This window comes from Papio anubis, chromosome 9 (genome assembly GCF_008728515.1).
Source record: "Papio anubis isolate 15944 chromosome 9, Panubis1.0, whole genome shotgun sequence".
Taxonomy (NCBI): Eukaryota; Metazoa; Chordata; class Mammalia; order Primates; family Cercopithecidae; genus Papio; species Papio anubis.
In genome coordinates this window covers 88,993,360-89,014,975 of record NC_044984.1, presented here as the reverse complement: position 1 = coordinate 89,014,975, position 21,616 = coordinate 88,993,360, and the positions used below count along the sequence as shown (strand labels likewise).

General features: G+C 45.1%; 1 protein-coding gene across 7 annotated transcripts in view; it reads left to right on the top strand.

Moving 5' to 3' along the window:
* TMCC3 (transmembrane and coiled-coil domain family 3) overlaps positions 1–15,307 on the top strand; it is a 310,576-nt gene extending 295,269 nt beyond the window's left edge. For 5 of the 7 annotated variants that reach the window (XM_009181433.4, XM_017946121.3, XM_009181435.4 and 2 more), the window contains 3 exons: positions 913–1,829; positions 3,949–4,084; positions 10,731–15,307. In XM_009181433.4, the coding sequence (XP_009179697.1) occupies positions 913–1,829; positions 3,949–4,084; positions 10,731–11,033 (1,356 nt within the window). In that variant the 3' untranslated portion in view covers positions 11,034–15,307. Of the gene's footprint in view, positions 1–912; positions 1,830–3,948; positions 4,085–7,567; positions 7,650–10,730 lie in introns of all 7 variants that reach the window. The other 2 variants (XR_002515785.2, XM_009181434.4) reach the window with 2 other exon arrangements.
* The last annotated feature ends 6,309 nt before the right edge of the window (positions 15,308–21,616 follow it).

The following is a 21,616-nucleotide window of genomic DNA, read 5'->3' as shown; positions in this document are numbered from 1 at the left end:
TCTAGATAGAGTACACTGGTGTGATATCGGCTCACTGCAACCTCCACCTTCCAGGTTCAAGTGATTTTCCTGCCTCAGCCTCCCGAGTAGCTAGGCTCACAGGTGCCTGCCACCAAGCCCGACTAATTTTGTATTTTTAGTAGAGATGGAGTTTCACTATGTGAGCCAGGCTGGTCTCAAACTCCTGACCTCAGGTGATCCACCTGTCTGGGCCTCCCAAAGTGCTGGGATTACAAGTGTGAGCCACTTCAGCCAGCACCCCGCCCCTTTTTTTTTTCTTTTTAATATCACTGTGGTGTGGTTTGGGGTTGTTTCCATATATAAATACTGTTGTATTACCCAGTTATTAAAGTTAATCTTATACCGTATTATTCTACCATATCTATTTAATGATTCCGTTAAGAAAATAATATTCTTGTTTGATGGATGTACCTGCTCGTATATTTTTTCCTATTTTTCCCCATCTTTTTTTTTTTTTTTTTTAAAGATTCTGCTTCTATTAAGTGAGTGAGTTCTGAGTTAGATGTGTTCCCCATAGTGGTGAAGTTCCCAGTGAATGGGGCGTGGCAGGCATCCCAGTTACCTGGGCACTTTGGGAAACCAGGACTGACTGGTGACCTCATTCTATTTTGCATTTTCTACCCTGGGAGCCAGGTTACTGTCTCATCACACAAAAAAGTGGATACCCTGGGAGATCCAAATCTCACAGCTACTTAGTGTAGATGGATGCAGGAAGGAGCCAGGCCGCCCCTATGTTCAACTGGAGGGAACAGCACGGTTGCTTTATCCTGTGACACTTGTAGTTCGAAAATCTGGGACTTAATGTATGTATCTTGTATGTGCACAGATTCTATCACAGTAATTATCTCTTTGACTTCAAATTTTCATGTGCTTCTTTCCTGTCTCTTTCAGGTAGAACGTCATGACATGAATACCTTAAGCCTGCCCCTGAACATACGCCGAGGGGGGTCAGACACCAACCTCAACTTTGATGTACCAGATGGCGTCCTGGACTTCCACAAGGTCAAACTCACTGCAGACAGCCTGAAGCAAAAAATTCTAAAGGTAACAGAGCAGATAAAAATTGAGCAAACATCGCGCGATGGGAACGTTGCGGAGTATCTGAAACTAGTGAACAGCGCGGACAAGCAGCAGGCGGGACGTATCAAGCAAGTCTTTGAGAAGAAGAATCAGAAATCAGCTCACTCCATTGCCCAGCTGCAGAAGAAGTTAGAGCAGTATCATCGAAAGCTCAGAGAGATCGAGCAGAATGGAGCCTCCAGGAGCTCCAAGGACATTTCCAAAGACCACCTGAAGGATATACATCGCTCTTTGAAAGATGCCCACGTGAAATCTCGAACTGCTCCCCATTGCATGGAGAGCAGCAAATCGGGCATGCCAGGGGTCTCGCTCACTCCACCTGTGTTTGTTTTCAATAAATCCAGAGAGTTTGCCAACCTGATCCGGAATAAGTTTGGCAGCGCCGACAACATTGCTCACTTGAAAAATTCCTTAGAGGAGTTTAGGCCAGAGGCGAGTGCCAGGGCCTACGGCGGCAGCGCTACCATCGTGAACAAACCCAAGTATGGCAGTGATGATGAATGTTCGAGTGGCACGTCAGGCTCGGCCGACAGTAACGGAAACCAGTCGTTCGGGGCTGGTGGAGCCAGCACGCTGGACAGCCAGGGGAAGCTCGCCGTGATCCTGGAGGAACTGAGGGAGATCAAGGATACCCAAGCTCAACTGGCTGAGGACATCGAGGCGCTGAAGGTGCAGTTTAAGAGAGAATATGGTTTTATTTCCCAGACCCTGCAAGAGGAAAGATACAGGTATTTCAAAGTATTCCACTGGCATGTTTTTTAACTTTTAATTTTAGTGGGTACGTGATAGGTGTAGCATTCTTTTTAGAAGGATGAGTTACTACAGAGAGATTATCTGCTTGAAATGAGAATGCCTTATGGTTGTATTTTCAACAAATATGGATATGGATTAAAAGGCATTTAGCAATCAGTACATCCCTAATGTATTGATACATCCCTCTTCCGAAAATCTGAAATCCAGAATGTTCCAAAATCTGAAACTTTTGGCATGTCAGCACAACGCCACAACTGGAAAATTCCACAAATAAAAACACAAACTTGAGGCACAAAATTATTTAAAATACAGTACATTTTACCTTCAGGCTGTGTGTTCATGGTGCATAGGAAACAAATGAATAGTGTCTTTAGACTTGGGTCCCATTTTTGAGGTATCTCCTTATGTATATGCAAATATTCCAAAATCTGATAAAAATCAAAATCTGAAACACCTCTGGTCCCAAGCATTTCAGATAAGGGATACCCAACAATTCCATCTTTCATGATTCTGAGTTTTATAATTTGTGGCCTTTAGCTGACAATTTAGAGAAGGATTTATGTGTGGGTCCCTTAAATTATCAGATACAGGCAATGACTCACATGCATCTTAAGATTCTGATTCAGTAGACTTCCGTTATAGTGTCATTGCACTAATTCGGAGTTCTGTATTTGATTTCCCTCTCTAACAACTATCAAGTAAAAAACACTTATGCATTACCCAACAAAGTTAATTTTATTTAGTACATCAATCTTGAAGTCCTTATGTAATGTTTTGTTGTTGTTGTTGAGGGGCAGAGGGGTTTGAGATGGAGTTTTCACTCATTTTCCCAGGCTGGAGTGCAGTGGTGCAGTCTTGGCTCACTGCAACCTCTGCCTTCCGGTTTCAAGCAATTCTCCTGCCTCAGTCTCCCAAGTGGCTGGGATTACAGGCGCCCGCCACCATACCCAGCTAATTTGTATATTTTTAGTAGAGATGAGGTTTCACCATGTTGGCCAGACTGATCTCCAACTCCTGACCTCAGGTGATCCACTTGCCTTGGCCTCACAAAGTGTTAGGATTACAGGCATGAGCCACTGCACCCGGCTGAGGTTTCAAATATGAGAAAAATCATCTTCAGTGAAAGGGGCAGGGCACAGGAATGAGAATCTTTGTACTTCTGTTCCTTTAGATTTGTACTTTTTGTTTGTTTGTTTGTTTGAGACGGAGTCTTGCTCTGTCGCCCAGGCTGGAGTGCAGTGGCGCGATCTTGGCTCACTGCTCCGTCTCCCGGGTTTATGCCATTCTCCTGCCTCAGCCTCCTGAGTAGCTGGGACTACAGGTGCCCACCACCACGCCCGGCTAAGTTTTTTGTGTTTTTAGTAGAGGTGGGGTTTCACCATGTTAGCCAGGATGGCCTTGATCTCCTGACCTCGTGATCTGCTCGCCTCAGCCTCCCAAAGTGCTGGGATTAGAGGCTTGAGCCATCGCGCCCGGCCTAGATTTGGACATTTTGAAACACCGTGTGGTAAGCCATCTATAATTTGTAATAAGCTTAATTTTGTATTGTCACTTAGGTTCCAAGAGCTGAAATCCATAATCAGTGCGTGTTTGCGTGCTGGGAAATAGTAGAGTTGACTCCAGAGTAAAAGGTGATACTAAAAGCATGGTGCTTTCCCTGTGGGTTCTCTGGCCATGAACCACAACAACAGTGTCAGAGCAGAAGAGGGAGAAGGCACCACAGACACCAGAGGTCCTGGCCCTCCATTAGCAGGATCCCACAGAGCCCTATCTCCTGCCTGACCCTGGCAAATGCATCAGCTGATGAGCTCTATCTTGAGGTCACTGCAGCTAGCTAAGGTGCTAGTCTGACCCGTGTGCACCGTCAGTGGCGAGGACGGAGAGTCAAGACCCCAGAGACTGGATCTTTCCAGAGCTGGGACTCAGTGTTATGCAAAAGCTCATTTCCCACAGCTTAGCCTTACTCTTTTAGAAAAACAGCCCATCAGGGGATGAGAGCAAGCCAAAAGGTAGTGGCACAGGAAAATGGAAAGGACATCGTCTTGCAGTGTGCTGTGAAATGTCACACTCGGAATCGGCTCCTCTCTTTTAAAGGTATGAGCGACTGGAGGACCAGCTGCATGACCTGACGGACCTGCATCAGCATGAGACGGCCAACCTGAAGCAGGAGCTGGCCAGCATTGAGGAGAAGGTGGCCTACCAGGCCTACGAGCGCTCACGGGACATCCAGGTACCCTTCTCTTTGTGGTTAGACACAGACCTGGGCTCTTCCCTGGCCTTAATTCATTTACCAATCTAAATGTTTATGCCGAAGTCCTAGAGGGTTTCTGGCACCTGGGACAAAATGTTTTCTCTGCACAAACATTTTGTCTGCACCACGTTAACCCCACTAGTTCATGTTGTAGACATTAGTAAGTAAAAACACAATATTCTTTTTTTTCTTTTTCTTTTTCTTTTTTGAGGTGAGTCTCGCTCTGTTGCCCAGGCTGGAGTGCAGTGGGCGGTCTCGGCTCATTGCAACCTCTGCCTCCTGGGTTCAAGCGATTCTCCTGCCTCAGCCTCCTGAGTAGCTGGGACTATAGGCACATGCCACCACGCCTGGCTAATTTTTTTGTATTTTTAGTAGAGACGAGGTTTCACCATGTTGACCAGGCTGGTCTCAAACTCCTGACCGCAAGTGATCCACCCACCTCAGCCTCCCAAAGTGCTGGGATTACAGGTGTGAGCCACCGTGCCTGGCTAAGAGACCATATTCTTTACACTTTCTGTCTAAATCAATTAAGAAGTATTTATTATCCACCCCAAGCCGATCACCACCAAAACTGTAAAATGTAAAAGTAGGAGACAAAGTCTGGCTTCAAGAAGCTCACTGCCTAGGTGGAGAGTGTGGGATAGCGCAGCTGCCAAAGAACTCAAGACAGCACACACATGGTCCAAGTTCCATGACACGGACTCTGTGAGCCACAGACATTTAGCCATATGGTGCCCAGCAAGCTGTGGACTGTGGGAGCAATCAGTCATTTAGTGGCAAAACATTTCCACGTTCAGTCCGACATCTACCGTATCAGTTTTGTGGCCCTGAGTAAGACTTGAGCCTATTCACTCATCTGTAAAATAATAGCATTCACATGGCCGGGCGCGGTGGCTCACACCTGTAATCACAGCACTTTGGGAAGCCAAGGCGGGTGGGTCACAAGGTCAGGAGATCGAGACCATCCTGGCTAACACGGTGAAACCCCATCTCTACTAAAAATACAAAAATTTAGCCGGGCATGGTGGCACGCGCCTGTAGTCCTAGCTACTCGGGAGGCTGAGGCAGGAGAATCGCTTGAATCCAGGAGGCAGAGGTTGCAATGAGCTGAGATTGCACCACAGCACTCCAGCCTGGACGACAGAGCGAGAGTCTGTCTCAAAAAATAAATAAATAAAATAATAATAATAACAACATTCGTATTTGTAAGAAATTAAAGTACTTCAGTGCATACTGTGTGCTTAATACTAGCAAAGCACTTCACAGGTTTCTCTTTTTCCCATTTACTTCTCAGCAACCCTTTAAGGTGGTTTATGTTATTATCCCCACTTCTCAGATATGGAGACTGAGGCACAGAGAGATTAAGTGGCCTAAACAAGGTCTTGCAAATCATCCTTAAAGAAGGAATGTAATTGAATGTTCTGGAGAAGGCGGGACTGGAAGCAGTGGGTAGGATCTGGGTGGATGGAAAGAAAGGATAATGGGATCAATATAAACAAAGTCGTGCTCCAGTATTTCCTAATGTGATCCTGGCACGTAGTGAAACAACCCCAGGTTCCTTGATTGCCTAAAAAAAAAATTGCCCAGGGCTGGTAGCTCATACCTATAATCCTAGCACTTTGGTAGGTTGAGGCAGGAGGATCACTTGAGGCCAGGAGTTCGAGACCAGCCTGGGCAACATAGTGAGACCCCCTCGATCTCTAAAAACAACTTTTTAAATTTAGCTGGGTGTAGCAGCGTGTACCTGTAGTCCCAGCTACTCAGGAGTCCAAGGTGGGAGGATGGCTTGAGTCCAGGAGTTCAAGCTTATAGTGATTGTGCCAAAGCACTCCAGCCTGGGGGGTGACAGAGTAAGGCCCTGTGTCTCTTAAAAAAGTACTCTTCAAGCAACGCCCAGCTTCGTTTTTATGGATTTTCTCTGTGGACAGTAGTCATTTTCTCCAGCTCTAGGAAGGCTGAAGGCTGTGAGTCCAAGCCCCACTTTACAAGGGAGAAAATTAAACATAAAGATAGCACTTTCTCCCGCAGTGTGTGAGCTGGAGTTTCAACTGGCCACATTTCATTCCACTCTGCTGAGGGCTGAGCCTGTGCTAATCCCAGATGCCTACTTGGACAATTCTGGGAACCAACACATTGGAGCTGATGGGAAATTCTGCCCCCAGAGACCACATCTCAAAAGACACTTGGGAGGTTTCTGGCCCTGTTCTAGATTAGGGGAGTTCGCTTCACCACTGGCTAATTCAAGAAACTTGAACCATTTAAATGTTAAATGTTGCCAAGTGGGCGGGGTGCAGTGGCTCATGCCTGTAATCGCAGCACTTTGGGAGGCTGAGGTAGAAGGATCATTTGAAGCCAGGAGTTCAAGACCATCCTGGCCAACATAATTAGAAAAAAAAAAATTTTAATTATTATAGCTGGACAGGGTGGCGTGCCTATAACCTTAGCTACTTGAGAGGCTGAGGAGGGAGGAGTTTGTGGTTACAGTGAGCTATGATCGCACCACTGCTCTCCAGTCTGGGCGACAGAGCAAGGCCTTGTCTCCAAAAAACAAACAAATAAAAATGTTGCCAAGTGAACAGTACAATTGCTTCACGAAGTCGTTCTATTTTAGAGCATGTTTCGAGTGTCACTGGGTGGTATATGAATGCATGGTTTTGTTATTTAGGGGATAGTTTGGGTTAATATTGTTCTTCTGTGTTTTAACAAACATATTTTAGTGGTGAAGGACAACAGATAAAGTGGGGAGGGACCACATAAAGGGAACTTAAAAATCCAGAGAGGTTCATTTTGACGTTTTCTGGTTTCATCTCGCACTCAAAAGTGCACAGAGGACGTCTGTGTGAATGACTGGAGCGTCTTCCCTGTCATGATGGCTAGAATCCTGGTCCTCCTCACCTATGCTGTGTGACCCTGGATGAGTTAGTGCTCTGTGCCTCAGTTTCCTCCTCAATAAAATGGAAGTATTAATGAGCTCTACCTCAAAAGGTTGTCAAGAAGATTAAATGGGATAATCATGTAAGGTCTTGAAATCTTTGCCTGGCACATAGTAAACAGTCAAAAAATAAATACTGGCCATTCCTTACATCTGGGAGTAGCCACATTCCTCAGGGCTTCTAGCAGTTGAGCCTTTTGACTTCATCTTTATTTCTTATTTGTTTTGTTCTTACAGACAGGGTTGCACAAAGGGAATGGGCTACCAGAGACAGAGAGGCTGTTGCCTGCAGGGATGCAAGGGTTTTGTCGTTTTAAACAACTGAGTGGTTTTTTAAACCCTGAATTCCCTATTAAAAACGTTTCAAGATAATCCCTTTTTATGGTCATCATCCCCAATAAGTTAATGACTGGACCCAAGGAAGTACCAAAAATTGTGGGGCTGAATACTCGGGCTGCTGTGACTCAAATTCCTTGCAATTCACTGCTTAATTTTCTTGGATTTTTCTTTTCGTTAAAAAAATTTGACAGCAGTTGTAAGACAGTCCTGAGATCGGTCTACTTGTACATGTAATTCATCTTATAATCAAAGATTCATGGATTTTCCTAAAAGGTTGGTCCTTTGTCTTGTTCCACCCCCTTTTCTGTGCTACGCCTAAAATGGAGGAAACCTTGGACCCAAGTGGTTGAAAAGAACGCGTGATTTCTGGTACATGCCTGTTACTGTTGAAAGCCAGCACTTTCTAGAATGTGAAGATCTGAAGAAGTTTTATCCTTTTCGTTGGTAGCCTAGTATAATAGAAGTTACTATAGTAACAGAGAACCTGTTCTTTGGCCCATAGAGTTATTCAGCAGAAGAAAAGCAAATCAATCTTGGAGCCATTATGCTTGTTTAAAACCTGAAAAGATGACTGTATTTTAATTGAGCAAACACAGATTGGCACATGAGTTAGAACAGAGAGGGGCATATTGTACTACCTCTAGTTAGATCCTTTTCACCCAGCAGGCTTGGAGGTTTCTCTCTCAAGCCTCACTTTTTTCTTTTCTTTTTTTTTTTTTTTTAAACCGTCTCTCTCTGTCGCCCAGGCTGGAGTGTAGTGGCACAATCTTGGCTCACTGCAACCTCTGCCTCCTGGGTTGAAGCGATTCTCCTGCCTCAACCTCCTGAGTGGCTGGGATTACAGGTGCGTGCCACCATGCCCAGCTGATTTTTATATTTTCTTAGTAAAGATGGGATCTCACCATATTGGCCAGGCTGGTCTTGAACTCCTGACCTCAAGTGATCCACCCACCTCGGCCTCCCAAAGCGCTGGGATTACAAGCATGCCCCACTGTACCTGTCAAGCCTCACATTTTCTTACTGGCACCTAGCTGTCTCTTTCATATTCAGCCAGTGTGTGGCACGTGCTGCATGCCTGGCTCTGGCTCTGTGCTGGAGAGGACAGCAAATGCGAGATGCGCTAGTTCCTGTCCTCAGGCAGCATATGTCTCATGGTTGGGGAGGAGAGCTGAAGGGAGACTTGACCTCATCTCATGGATCAGGAAAGGCTTCCCCAAGGGTGTGGCAATCAAGGCAAGACCTAAAAAATGAGTGGGAGATCCACGGGTGAAGAAGGGACGGAGTGGGGGATGCACACATCTCAGGCAGAGTGTACTGAATGTACAGAAGCCCTGAGGTGAGTCTATGCTCCTTTTCAGAACTTAGAATAAAGCTGGGTGTGGTGGCTCGCACTTGTAATTCCAGTCATTCAGGAGGCTGAGGCAGGAGACCGGAGGGTGAGGTTGAAATGAGCTCTGACTGTGCCATTGCACCCTAGCCTGGGCAACAGAGTGAGACCCTGTCTCTTCAAAGAAAAAAAGAACTTGGAAAAGGCCAGAGCACTATGACAGGGCAAGGGGCTGGCATGAAGTCATTGAGGGAGGAGAGGGAGCTGAACCTGGGCCTTGCAAGGCCTCAGAAGGCCATATTAAAGATTGGAAAGGTTTTATGAAAAGGAGTGATATCAAATATGTATCCTTAAAAGACCACTTGGGCGGCTCTGTGGAAAATGGATTCGTGAGGGTGGGGAACGAAAGGATATATAGGGAAATTTGTGTAAGGTTATTGCAGGCAAGAAATCCCAGTGACTTAGATTGGGGTGCTGACCAGGTGGAGAGAACCGGACCAATTGAGCTAGAAACTAGATGTTGTCTCTGTGGCTGGGTGGCGGGTTGGATGAGAAGGGTGTCAGGATATGCACATTAGGCTTCTGGTATGAGGAACTGGATGGATCATGGTGCTCTGCTCTGAGAAGGACACTGGAAGGGAACAGGGTTGACTGCAGGTGTTGGGTAGCTGCAATACATGAAGTCACATTTGCACGTGTTGCATTTGAGGTGCTTTCAAGAAGCTCTGATGGAGATGTCAAAGAGGCACGGAGATCTGTGAGTCAATCTCAGAAGAGAGAACTGGCCTAGAGATTAGGTCAGTTGTAGTCATCTTGTGTCTTAGTAATTGAAGAGTTGGCATGGATGAGATCCAGGGAGATAGCCTCGGATGGTGTCCTAAGTAACACGTTGTTCAGAGAGCAGGCAAAAGCACAGTTGCCCCGCAGTCAGCCCCAGTCCCTGCCCCTCCCTTCTCTCGCCTTCCTCTGCCAATCTCTAACCGATGGACAAAATCTCTGAGCAGTGGAAATAAGGACTGGCCATTGGAGATCCCACACACTCCTTGGCTGAAGGTGGAGTAGTCACAGAGTGGAACCTCCCTCCTTCTCTGCTTTGTCCCTGATGGCACCAACAGGCACCAATATTTTATATCACTTTATTTCAAAAATAGGGAAAGTCAGGCTGAGCACGGTGGCTCACGCCTGTAATTCCAGCACTGTGGGAGGCCATGGCAGGCAGATCACTTGAGGTCAGGAGTTTGAGACCAGCCTGGCCAACATGGTAAAACGCTGTCTCTACTGAAAATACAAAAATTAGGTGCACCTGTAATCCCAGCTACTCAGGAGGCTGAGGCAGGAGAATAGCTTAAACCCAGAAGGCAGAGGTTGCAGTGAGCTGAGATCACGCCACTGCACTCCAGCCTGGGTAACAGAGTGAAACTCTGTCTCAAAAAAAAAAAAAAAGATAAAGTAGGCTGGGCATGGTGGCTCACACCTATAATCCTAGCATTCTGGGAGGACGAGGCAGGCAGATCACGAGGTCAGGAGATCAAGACCATCCTTGCCAATATGGCGAAACCCCATCTCTACTAAAAATACAAAAATTAGCCAGACATGGCGGTGCGTGCCTGTAGTCCTAGCTACTCGGGAGGCTGAGGCAGGAGAGTCACCTGAACCCAGGAGGTGGAGGTTGCAGTGAGCTGAGATCGCGCCACTGCACTCCAGCCTGGCAACAGAGCAAGGTAACTACGTCTCAAAAAAAAAAAAAAAAAAAAAAAGTAAAGTCAAAAAACTTAGCCATACTTCCTCATTTGTGGCATTTTGTGGTTGTGTCCACATGCTCTTCTACTCTTGAGCAACAGGAGAAAGTGAGCCTGGGATTCTTGTTCCACATCTTTGTCTGTCACCCTCATCAGCAGTTTGGGGATTCGCAGCCGCCTGGGCATTGGGCTTTCGGAGCTGGGGCTTTTGTGTACAGCTGAGCGAGCACTCGCATGTTGCTCACGATCCCAACACCGTTTGACCCTTGCTGTCCCTCTTGCCCACAGGAAGCCTTGGAATCCTGCCAGACTCGCATTTCTAAGCTGGAGCTCCACCAGCAAGAGCAGCAAGCTCTGCAGACAGACACCGTGAATGCTAAAGTTCTCCTGGGGAAGTGCATCAACGTGATCCTGGCCTTCATGACTGTCATCTTAGTGTGTGTGTCCACCATTGCGAAGTTCGTCTCGCCCATGATGAAGAGCCGCTGCCACATTCTTGGCACCTTCTTTGCTGTGACTCTTCTTGCTATATTTTGTAAAAACTGGGACCATATCCTGTGTGCCATAGAAAGGATAATAATACCAAGATGAAGCCGCTGGTTCCTGCCTTCAAGTTCTTTCAAGTTTTTATTTTAAAGAAAACTCTGTGCATACTACCAAATTTTACAATGAATGATTGTGCGGACTCGTGTGCAAGAAAAACTAGGGCTGTGTGGTGTAAATAACTACAATTCTCTTAACTCGGTAGCAGTTGCCAACTCAGTCCTTGTACTTTGTTAACACGAATCTATTTCAGAGCTCTCCTACCTTGCTCACTGCCTTAATCAGACCGATTTCCTGCCCACCTGACTAGCCCAGCGTGGTAAACCTCTGTATATCGAGACCTTGGCGTAATTGGTGATCCAGAAGAAAGGTCTCTCTCCTAAGTCTCTGTCAGAATGGAGCTTCACAATTGCTAATGGTCGTTTTCTGTGAGTCCTATAAAAAGCAAGGATATGCATGATTCAGGGAATGAAGAACCACAGGCTTGGGCAGTGTTAAACACTGTGGCCTTTGGTCCCCGTGTGATCCACCCTGCTTGTCTCCAGGCAACCATAGGTCCCGTCATGTACTCAGTGTCCACAGCGGTCAGTCGTTTGTGACCCTGTAAGATGGAAATCTTATCACACACCTGTTATCCAACAAGTCTACCTGAGGGGTTTTGTTACACTTTAAATGGTAAGACATAGGGATTTATGAATGGAGCTTTCCCCTTCTCATACGCAGGAAACAGACACCTGATTTTATCTGAACTGGCTAGCAAATGGCCAGCCTTCAGAGTGTGCAGGAATGTTTTCAGATCCCTCATCAGACTGTGACTTTAACATTAATTTGGAATCTCGTGAGCACTACTCTGAAGGTTTGTGTTTTGGCAAATCTTTTTTTTGTTTTGTTTTGTTGTTTTGAGACAGTGTTCTGCTAAATATTGCCCAGGCTGGTCGCAAACTCCTTGCCTCAAGGGATCCTCCCACCTCAACCTCCTGAGCAGCCAGGACTGCAGGCACAAGCCACCATGCCTGGCTGTTTTTTGGCAAATCTTGATTGTGATAAGCCCCCCTGGAGGATATGATTCACTTTATGTGATTCATTTTATTCACAGGTCTGTGAGGGACTGCAAAGCTTACTCAGGAAATGAAAACAAATGACGGTCATGTTACAGTTTTTTCCTTGAAGGACGACGGAATCATAGCCTCTAAAGTTAAAGTGGACTGAGGTGTCAGAACACTGAAAGCATGAGGAAACGAGGACGTGGGGTGTGACTGAGTGGCAGCTAGATTAGTGGGGACAATTTACCTGGATGAAGATTGAGTGTCCTTTTCAAGATGTGAAAGGCTAGCAAGAATAAAATAAATAAGTCCAGTGTTTGAGCCAAGGTTGACCCCTGTCTCTTAACATCTCACTGAACGTAAGTCCTGAGGTACTAGGATGGCCACACTGCCTCTGTGCTGAAAGCATTCAAAAGTTCACATCCCTGTTTGGGGGATACCGTTCACCACCTTCAGCCTAGATGATACTTTCCTTTAAATCTGTGTCTCTGTGTATATCACGAAGAGGAAGATGTAAACAATGTTCATGGAAACTGCTGTTGAGCCCCTTGTCCCACCACTCCCGCCAGCTGCTGCAGGCAGGAAGGCATGTGAGTGCACATTTTCTTCCAGAAGATATCAGGTCTCCTGGATTCAAATTAAGTGCAATATTTTGCAAACAGCTCTTCTTAGGGAAATCTCCTGAAGGAAAAAAATGTGACAGAATGTGCCATAGTCTGAGAGAATGGAATAGTTGAGCACTTAGTACAAAGTCCAGTGTGTATGAGTTGGACTTATGCAGCTCAAGCTTGCTTTTTTTTTTTAAAGTGTGCAATTCAGTGGTTTTAGTAAATTCACAAACTTGTTCAACCATCACCACTATCTAATTCCAGATTCATGCTTTTTTAAACAATAAATGTCATTTCATGAAATCTTTGGTGATAAATTATTTTGGATTCAGAGAAGAGGGAATTACCAGTCCCACTCCGATCTCATGACTGTCTCTCCTTTCATTGTCAGACTCCCCCTGGTCTCCCACGTTGATGTGTATACACTGATCGTTCAAGTCCAGGGGACAGATAAGGAGGCCAGGTGCAAGGCAGGGAGGCAGAGAGAACGTTGTGCTTCCTTCAGCTTTTGTATTTCCATGGCCAGCATTACCCTTTACCTGTGGGCATCAGACTGAGCGTGGGCTGAGAGCTGAGTCTAACTTACACTCCTAAATCAACCTGGGGCCTGGGTGGGTCCCTCTTGGTATCTGTGAATCTTTCCAAGCACCACTTTGGACACACCAGGGATTGAGTGCTGCTGTTAGTTTAGAGAATGAGAGATTTCTAGCCCTTAGGTGAAGGGTTCTGGGATGGTCCAAGAAGATGTAGGCCTCATTCTCACACTAGCCCACACCATTCCAGTGCTCAGCCTAGCAAATGTGCTTTAATGCACACTTCTCAGACCTGTGATCCGTGTATCTTCTCCCCAGTGACAGAAGTAGAGAAGAGAATGAAAAGTAGCACAGTCTGTCCCCTCTAGTCTGGAGCTGTTAACAGAACCTGCTAGAAACTAGCTTTATTCTAACATACTGTAGGGTCTAAATCCTCCTACCTGGATCATGAATTCCTTTTAAAGAGTTCGTATTTTCATTGACTTTCACTAAATGTCAAATAACCTTGTTTTCACTTCGATAGGCTCAACCTACCTGGCATATTTATTTCGCAGTCTTGTTGAAAGTTCATGAAACTTTGTACTTTTTAATAAGATGATACGCTCGAAAGAAACTTAATCTCTGCAGTTTATTCTCTCTTAAGGAATAAACACTCCCACTGTTCTCTTTAATGCGTAAGGAGATTAAATGACATTTTAGAAATATTACAATTAAAAATAGTGATGTGTAGCTATAACGTATGCTGGAATTGGATATTTAATTTATGTTTGTGTCAACTATAATCCTTTCTCCACACCTTGAAAGTGCTTGTTGGGTGGGTAAACACCGCCTGGTCGCTCAGCAAACATTCCTGAGTGTCGATGCTGGACATTGGATTCTAGCACTGCGTTTATCTGGTGACATACTGTCCTGTGGGTCTTGAGTTGGTTATTTCAAGTTCAAACTTTGAATATGATTAAACCGGAACACCCTCCCTCGCCCACCGCCAAAAAAAAAAAAAAAACCAGAAATGGAAACCTATAGTGAAACGGCAAAAAAGCACTTCGCTGCTGGGTTTGGACAATGAATGTGGGATTAGTCCCAAGTTTCTAGCTTGGAACAGTAGCCTCTTTGCCTGCGTGATCCTTGTCAGCTATTCACAGAAGGAAATCTGAAACTCCGTCTTTCATTTCAGCCGTGGAGGCTGTTATCCTTCTTTGTCAATTAGCATTCATGTGGTTTTCGCTCTTTCTAGCTCTGTCACTCTTGTTTTCATTTAAATATTGCCCCACTCTGTGTGTTTATTGCCTTGCCATTTCTCTAGCATATCAGGTTTAATTATGGGCTCAGTAATAATGAGGAACTAGCTTCTCTCAGGCAACTAATTACTTTTGTCTTTTTTGGTCGGATTGTGCCAAATTATTTTGCATTGAATGGGAACGTTTTTGCAGTGAATCCAGATATTGTTGTATTGGTTTGGAAAAACATTTAAATATATTTATTCATGTGAACATGTGTGATTAAACAACCTATTTTACATGTTTCTGTAATTCTGAGGAGTGGGCTGGGGGTAGGAAGAAATGGCATCACTTAAAATTCAGGGCTTATGTGAAGAGGTGTTTTAAAGTTAGCATATGCACAAAGGAACGAGTTGGTTTAAAAAGATAAATCACTGCAAAGAATGAAATTGGCTTATTCACATCAAAACTAGATAAGATGTTAAAAAAAAGATATGAAACAGAACCTATAGTTTCCTGAAATCAGTACAATTCTATTTATAAGAAGCTGGAAAGTAATGCACCTTGATTGTTTTAGGAATGATTTATGTGTTGCAATTTTAATTTATTTAAAGCATGTCTACTGTGTTTGTCCTAAGAGAAATATTTCAACAAAACGTGCTCTGTGTTTAAGATATGTTTAGGCAGTAGTTAGCAACTCTGAAAGTAGAAACTGGAAATGTTTATTGTGAGGCTTGTTGCAGAATTTCCATTTTGTGAGTTACTGCTTAGTTTCATGTCAGCCTAAAATTGTGAATTCCCTGTAGATTTTCGCCCCATTGTGGTGTCATCAATGAATTCAAAGCAGGTGCCATTATTTTTTTAAATAAACACTTGATGTTAGCTTTGGTGTTAAATAAAGAGGTAGATTTCTTAAATTTTCACATTTGTTGGAGCCCATCTTAGTAGCAAATGTGTGTGTGTTACCAATTTTTTTTAGTAGATTTTATGTTTTAGAGCACTTTCAGGTTCACGGCAAAATTGAGCAGAAGGTACAGAGATTTCTCTTCTGAACCCTGACCCCAGACAGGCATAGCTTCCCCTCCACATTAGCGACATTTCCCACCAGAGTGGTGCATTTGTTACACTTAATAAACCTGCATTGACACACATCATTATCCACAGTTCATAGTTTAGGGTTCATGGTGGTGTCATTCTGTGGGTTTGGACAAATGTATGACTACATGTTTCCCCCGTTACAGTATCTTACAGAATAGTTTCCCTAAAAATCCTCTGTGCTCCATCTATTCATCCCTCTCTCCCCCGTAGTCAATTTTTAAATGAATCTCAAGTCTTCGATATCGTAGGAAGTTGGCGATGTGTGGCCCATTGTTTGAGCCCTGGCAGAAGGAAGGGTGGTGTATTCACAGTCATGCTAAGATACTAGCAAACATGGCCTTGTGTTGAAAAAGGGGAAGTGATGGCGAGGACAAAGCAGAGCCTTCATGAACTGGAATAAGACAAGAGCAATGCCAGTCGGGTGGGCACAGGGCAGAGCACAGGAGGGAGCAGACGCCTGACTCCAGCAGTCGGTTTAGTGGGCTGTCTCCAGTTTGTCTGGGGCTTTGGTGTCTACAATGCGCTTGATTTCACTGTGTGTGAACTCATACGAACCAGTCCAGTGGTACCGATACCAGTGCTATTCCTACAATATTCCCCGTTTATCCTCAGGAGATGCCTGAAACCTCAGATAGAACTGAGCCCTGTATATACCATTTTTCTTATACATACATACTTATGATAAAGTTTAATTTATAAATGAGGCACAGTAAGAGATTAATGACTAATAATAAAATGGAGTGATTATGGCCATGTACTGTGCTAAAGTAAAATAAAGATTACTTGAGCAGAAGCAGTTGATCTTATAACCAAGACAGCTGCTAAGTGACTCACGGTCGGGAAGCATCTACGGGGGTGTCCAGTTTTTTGGCTTCCCTGGGCCGTATTGGAAGAAGAATTGTCTTGGGCCACACATAAAATACACTAACACGATAGCTGATGAGCTAAGACAAAATCACAAAAAAACTCATAATGTGTTAAGAAAGTTTACAAATTTGCGTTGGGCCGCATTCAAAGCCATCCTGGGCTGCATGCAGCCCATGGGCTGTGGGTTGGACAAGTTTGGTCTACAGTATAAATACACTGGACAAAGGGAGGATTCAGGTCCCAGTTGGGACAGTACAGGACACCGCCAGATCAGAATGGCCCACAGTTTTAAACTTACCAATTGTTTACTTCTCTAATTTTTCTTTCTTTTTTTATTTTAACAGTTCTGTCACCCAGGCTGGAGTGCAGTGGTGCGATTTCGGCTCACCGCAACCTCTGCCTCCCGGGTTCAAGTGATTCCCCTGCCTCAGCCTCCCAAGTAGCTGGGATTACTGGCATGCACCACCCTGTCTGGCTAGTTTTTGTATTTTTAGGAGAGACAGGGTTTCACCATGTTGTCAAGGCTGCTCTCCAACTCCTGACCTCAGGTGATCCACTCACCTCAGCCTCCCAAAGTGCTAGGATTACAGGCATGAGCCACTGTACCTGGCCTGTTTCTGGAATTTTTCATTTGCTATATTTGGATCTTGGTGGGCTACAGGTAACTGAAACCACAGAAGCAGCACCGTGGCTGAGAGGGGACTGCTGTATCAGCGGGTAGAATGGAAGCGCAGACACACGAGCCTTTCCTGAGGTCTTGGCTGGTGAAGAATTCACGACTCTGTTTTCCTCATCCTGCCTTTTTAGCCCTCTGCTTCCAGTCACTTCATGTCCTGACCAGTTTTCTACTTTGGTCACTCACCCTGTACAGGCAGACAAACTAGAACTCTCAGATGATAGAAAAATTCTTAACTACAGTAGCCCATTCTGTGCCCTGGAAAATGGAGCATAGCTGAATATTTGGAAATCTTATGGGGAACAACTGTTACTTTGCACACTATTGTCATTTGATGTCTGAGGATGAATACAGACAATGGAAGTGATTGAATGAAATATGTGTCCAGCCCAGCATATTCCTAAATGTTGCAGTAGGGAAAACACCTTACCAGTTCTGTGTTTCCCTGAAAAAAAAAGAAACGGGGAAAAGTGACGTTAGTTGGTTTCAAGCTTCATTAAGCATAGTGCTATAGAATAAAGCAATATTTACCAGTTTTAAGTAATGTATGGGGGCTGGGCGCGGTGGCTCAAGCCTGTAATCCCAGCACTTTGGGAGGCCGAGACGGGTGGATCACGAGGTCAGGAGATCGAGACCATCCTGGCTAACACGGTGAAACCCCGTCTCTACTAAGAAATACAAAAAACTAGCCGGGCGAGGTGGCGGGCGCCTGTAGTCCCAGCTACTCGGGAGGCTGAGGCCGGAGAATGGCATGAACCCGGGAGGCAGAGCTTGCAGTGAGCTGGGATCCGGCCACTGCACTCTAGCCTGGGCTACAGAGCGAGACTCCGTCTCAAAAAAAAAAAAAAAAAAAAAAAAGTAATGTATGGATTTTTTCTTTTTTGAGACAGGGTCTCATTTTGTCACCCAGGCTGGAGTGCACTGGTGCCATTAGAGCTCATTGCAGCCTTCATCTCCCAGGCTCAAGTGATCCTCCTGCCTCAGTCTCCCAAATAGCTGGGACTACAGGCAAGTGCTACCATGCTCAGCTAATTATTTTATGTTTTGTATAGACAGGGTCTCACTTTGTTGCTCAGGCTGGTGTTGACCTCCTGGGCTCAAGTAATTCTCCCACCTTGGCCTCCCAAAGTTTTGGGATTACAGGCATGAGCCACCATGCTCCACCGGGATTTCTAATATAAGAACTTATTTTGGGCCGGGTGCTGTGGCTCATGCCTGTAATCCCAGCACTTTGGGAGGCTGAGGTGGGAGGATTGCTTGAGCCCAGGAGTTCAAGACCAGCCTGGGCAACATAGTGAGACCACCCCCCTGCATCTCAAAAAAAAAAAAAAAAAGAATTAAAAAAAAAAAAGAATTTATCTTGTACATCTGAGGAGGTCCATAGTCACCATTTGACGAAGTAACTTCAAGTCTTAATAACAATTAATAATAGCCTTTTAAAATTTGCAATTAACTTTATGAATATCTGCAGCCCCACATACAGAGTTACTTTCTAATAGGTGTGATTATGAGATGTAGAAATTTGTGGGTCATGTAAGGAGCATGACAATACCAAACAGCACCTTTCTGGGCATTCATAGATTTGGGATAATGCCTGGCATTCTTCGAAATTTACTGTGTGCAACGTACTGTGCCAGGTGCTTTACTTGCACTATCAAAGGTAATCATTCCAACACCCAACAAGACAGGCACTATTATTTCTGCTTCATAGATGAAGAAACTGAGGTTCAGAGAGGTAAAGTAATGAGTAACATCAGGCAACAGGTACTGGGGGATCCCCAAGCTTGTGTGACTGTAGCCTACATGGGTGACTGCTGCCCTACTCTGTAATAGAAGGAATTGAGCAACTAGTTTCTTGTCAGTCAGGGATCACTTTTAATCCTAGGACTATAGCAGGACAACTGAGCAGGAGTATAATTTGTAATGAATAATATGGTTACAAGTTGTGCATTTCCATCTTCATGCTGCTGGCCGTACTAGGTGAGGGCAGAGATACCTGAAGCCAGCATCCTTGATTTTTGAAGAACCATGAGCTGACAGATTTGTGGACAAAGAGAATGGAAAGCGATTAATTACAGAAACTTTTACACACTCCCTGCCTTCCTGAGATTCTTGAGGTATATAATTGGCAGTTGACGCGGCTGAGTGTTTCTCAGCTTTTTTGCTCAGCTCTGAGATGGTGAAGTCCCTGGTGGCTTCTGCTCTGAGGCTGCATGACATCTGCTACCATCTGTGGTGGCTACCTCAGAAATCCCTCTCCTTGCTAAGCCAGTCAGGATCTCTCCCTTGCCAGGCCTTTAACTTGACTAAAGCAGTTAACAGGAACATGCGTCAGCCATGTTAACAGCTGTTTTGTTAGTGGTTACTCCACTCCGGCTTAGGCATTGATAATTGGATTTCTTTTTCTTTTTCTTTTTCTTTTCCTGTTCTGCTTTAAAATAAGCCACTGAGTAGTAGAAGGAAAATAAAGTCATGTACTTTCTGGTCTGTACTAGCAGTGAGGGACTCCATTTGCTAAAGAAGCTCTTGGAGGCCTGGATCCTTCTCTGATTCTTAGACTGTCAATGTCACAAGCAACAGTGCTAGCCTAGCCTTCTACCAGGGGTTTCCTCCCAAAGTGGTTTTGAATTCTCTTCCTTCATCATATTTCTTCTGTGTTTTGATGCCCAGGTCTTGTAACTCCAGGGAACAGTGAACTGTAAGACCCCAAAACTTAGGCCACAGGTAGAAGTTTATACATCCCCACACACAGTGGCTTAAGCCAGCAGAGACCCAAAGACATGCTTGGATTCAGAAAGGTGGCTGTCCCCAGACATGGTCAGAATTGTTGCAAGGTGACTTCCTGCTATGCCTTGTCAACAAGAAACAATTGACTAAGAAAATCCATGGAGGCCAGGGAGGGTGGCTCACACCTGTAATCCCAACACTTTGGGAGGCCGAGATGGGCAGATCACTTGAGGTCAGGAGTTCAAGACCAGCCTGGCCAACATGATGACTGTCTCTACTAAAAATATATATATAAAAAAAATAGCAGGATGTGGTGGCACATGCCTGTAATCCCAGCTACTCAGGAGGCTGAGGCAGGAGAATCGCTTGAACCTGGAGGCAGAGGTTGCAGTGAGCCAAAATAGCGCCACTACACTCCAGCCTGAGCAACAGAGTGACACTCCGTCTCAAAAAAAAAAAAAAAAAAAAAAGAAAGAAAAAGGAAAGTCCATGGAAACCATGAATGAGATGGAATGGAGGAGACCCTTTCAGTCGATAAACAATCATCCTCAAAGGAGAAGGCAGAGGGATGCAGGAGGCCGGTGACTGGCTCTCTGGGTGAGCTGGAGAGTGACGGCTGTGTCCCTGGAGCAGGCAGAGATCCTGCCTGGCCAGCTGCACTCAATCTTCTGGGTTTCTGGTTCACAGAGCTGGTTCACGGCCTCCCTGAGGCTATCGACTCTGTGCAGGCTCCAAGCCAAGCTGGGGACTGCTTGGCAGCCCCAGTGAACCCTTTCTACTGGGGACAGATTGAGCTGTCCGACAGGGCAGCACGTTTCAGCTCCTTGGCAGCTGTATATCCTTGAATGTAAATCACTACATTTGCTTTCTCTTGTCAGGGATATTCTTGTCAGAGTGAATCTGTTAGCGTGAATCAGTTTCCCAGGAGTGGGCACCTAATAAACTGATAAAGGCATTTCTGAACTCCATGACATGTGGGAAGCCCAGCTCAAAACTCGGGGACTTTCCCCTTACTGGCAATTTGATTAAATGAGGATGAGGGGATGGGAGGGGTGGTGTTTCACCTCTTAGAATCGCCCCTTCCTAAACTGTTAACTGCCTAGGATTATAGGGATTAGATGAGATAGTAGATGCTCAATAAATGCATTAAATTATTGAAGGCCTGGGGTGCCCAAGGGCCTTCAATAATTTAATGCATTAATTAATTAGTTTATTTATTTGAGACGGAGTCTCAGGCTGGAGTGCAGTAGCACGATATTGCTCAGGCAACCTCCGCCTCCCAGGTTCAAGCTATTCTCCTGCCTCAGCCTCCTGAGTAGCTGGGACCACAGACATGCACCACCATGCCCGGCTAATTTTTTGTATCTTTAGTGAAGACAAGATTTCACCATGTTGGCCAGGCTGGTCTCAAACTCCTGGCCTCAAGTGATCTGCCCATCTCGGCCTCCCAAAGTGCTGGAATTACAGAATTTAATCCATTTATTGAGCACCTGCTACATGCCATGCACTGTTCCAGACAGAGTACAAAACAATGTTCTTATCCTCTTGGAGATTACATTCTGGTGGGGGAGAAGTCAGATGAAAATAAGATAATATTTGGAAGGGGGAAGGCCCAGGCGCTTGGTGTGTTAAACTTACCGTGATATCCTTACAGAGAAAATGAACTTCCTGAGTGTTTCTCTGAATTTTTCAGCTCAATTTCACAGATAGCTGTACGGCACAGCTGAGTAGACTCTTCCAAAGTAGAAATATTTCTGAGTCAGAGAGACTCAGCACAACAGCAGCAGCAGGAGCACTGGGAAGACTTGGGGTGGTTCTGTTTGGAAAGGGGATTAGATGCTCCTGGTACTCCTGCTCCAGTG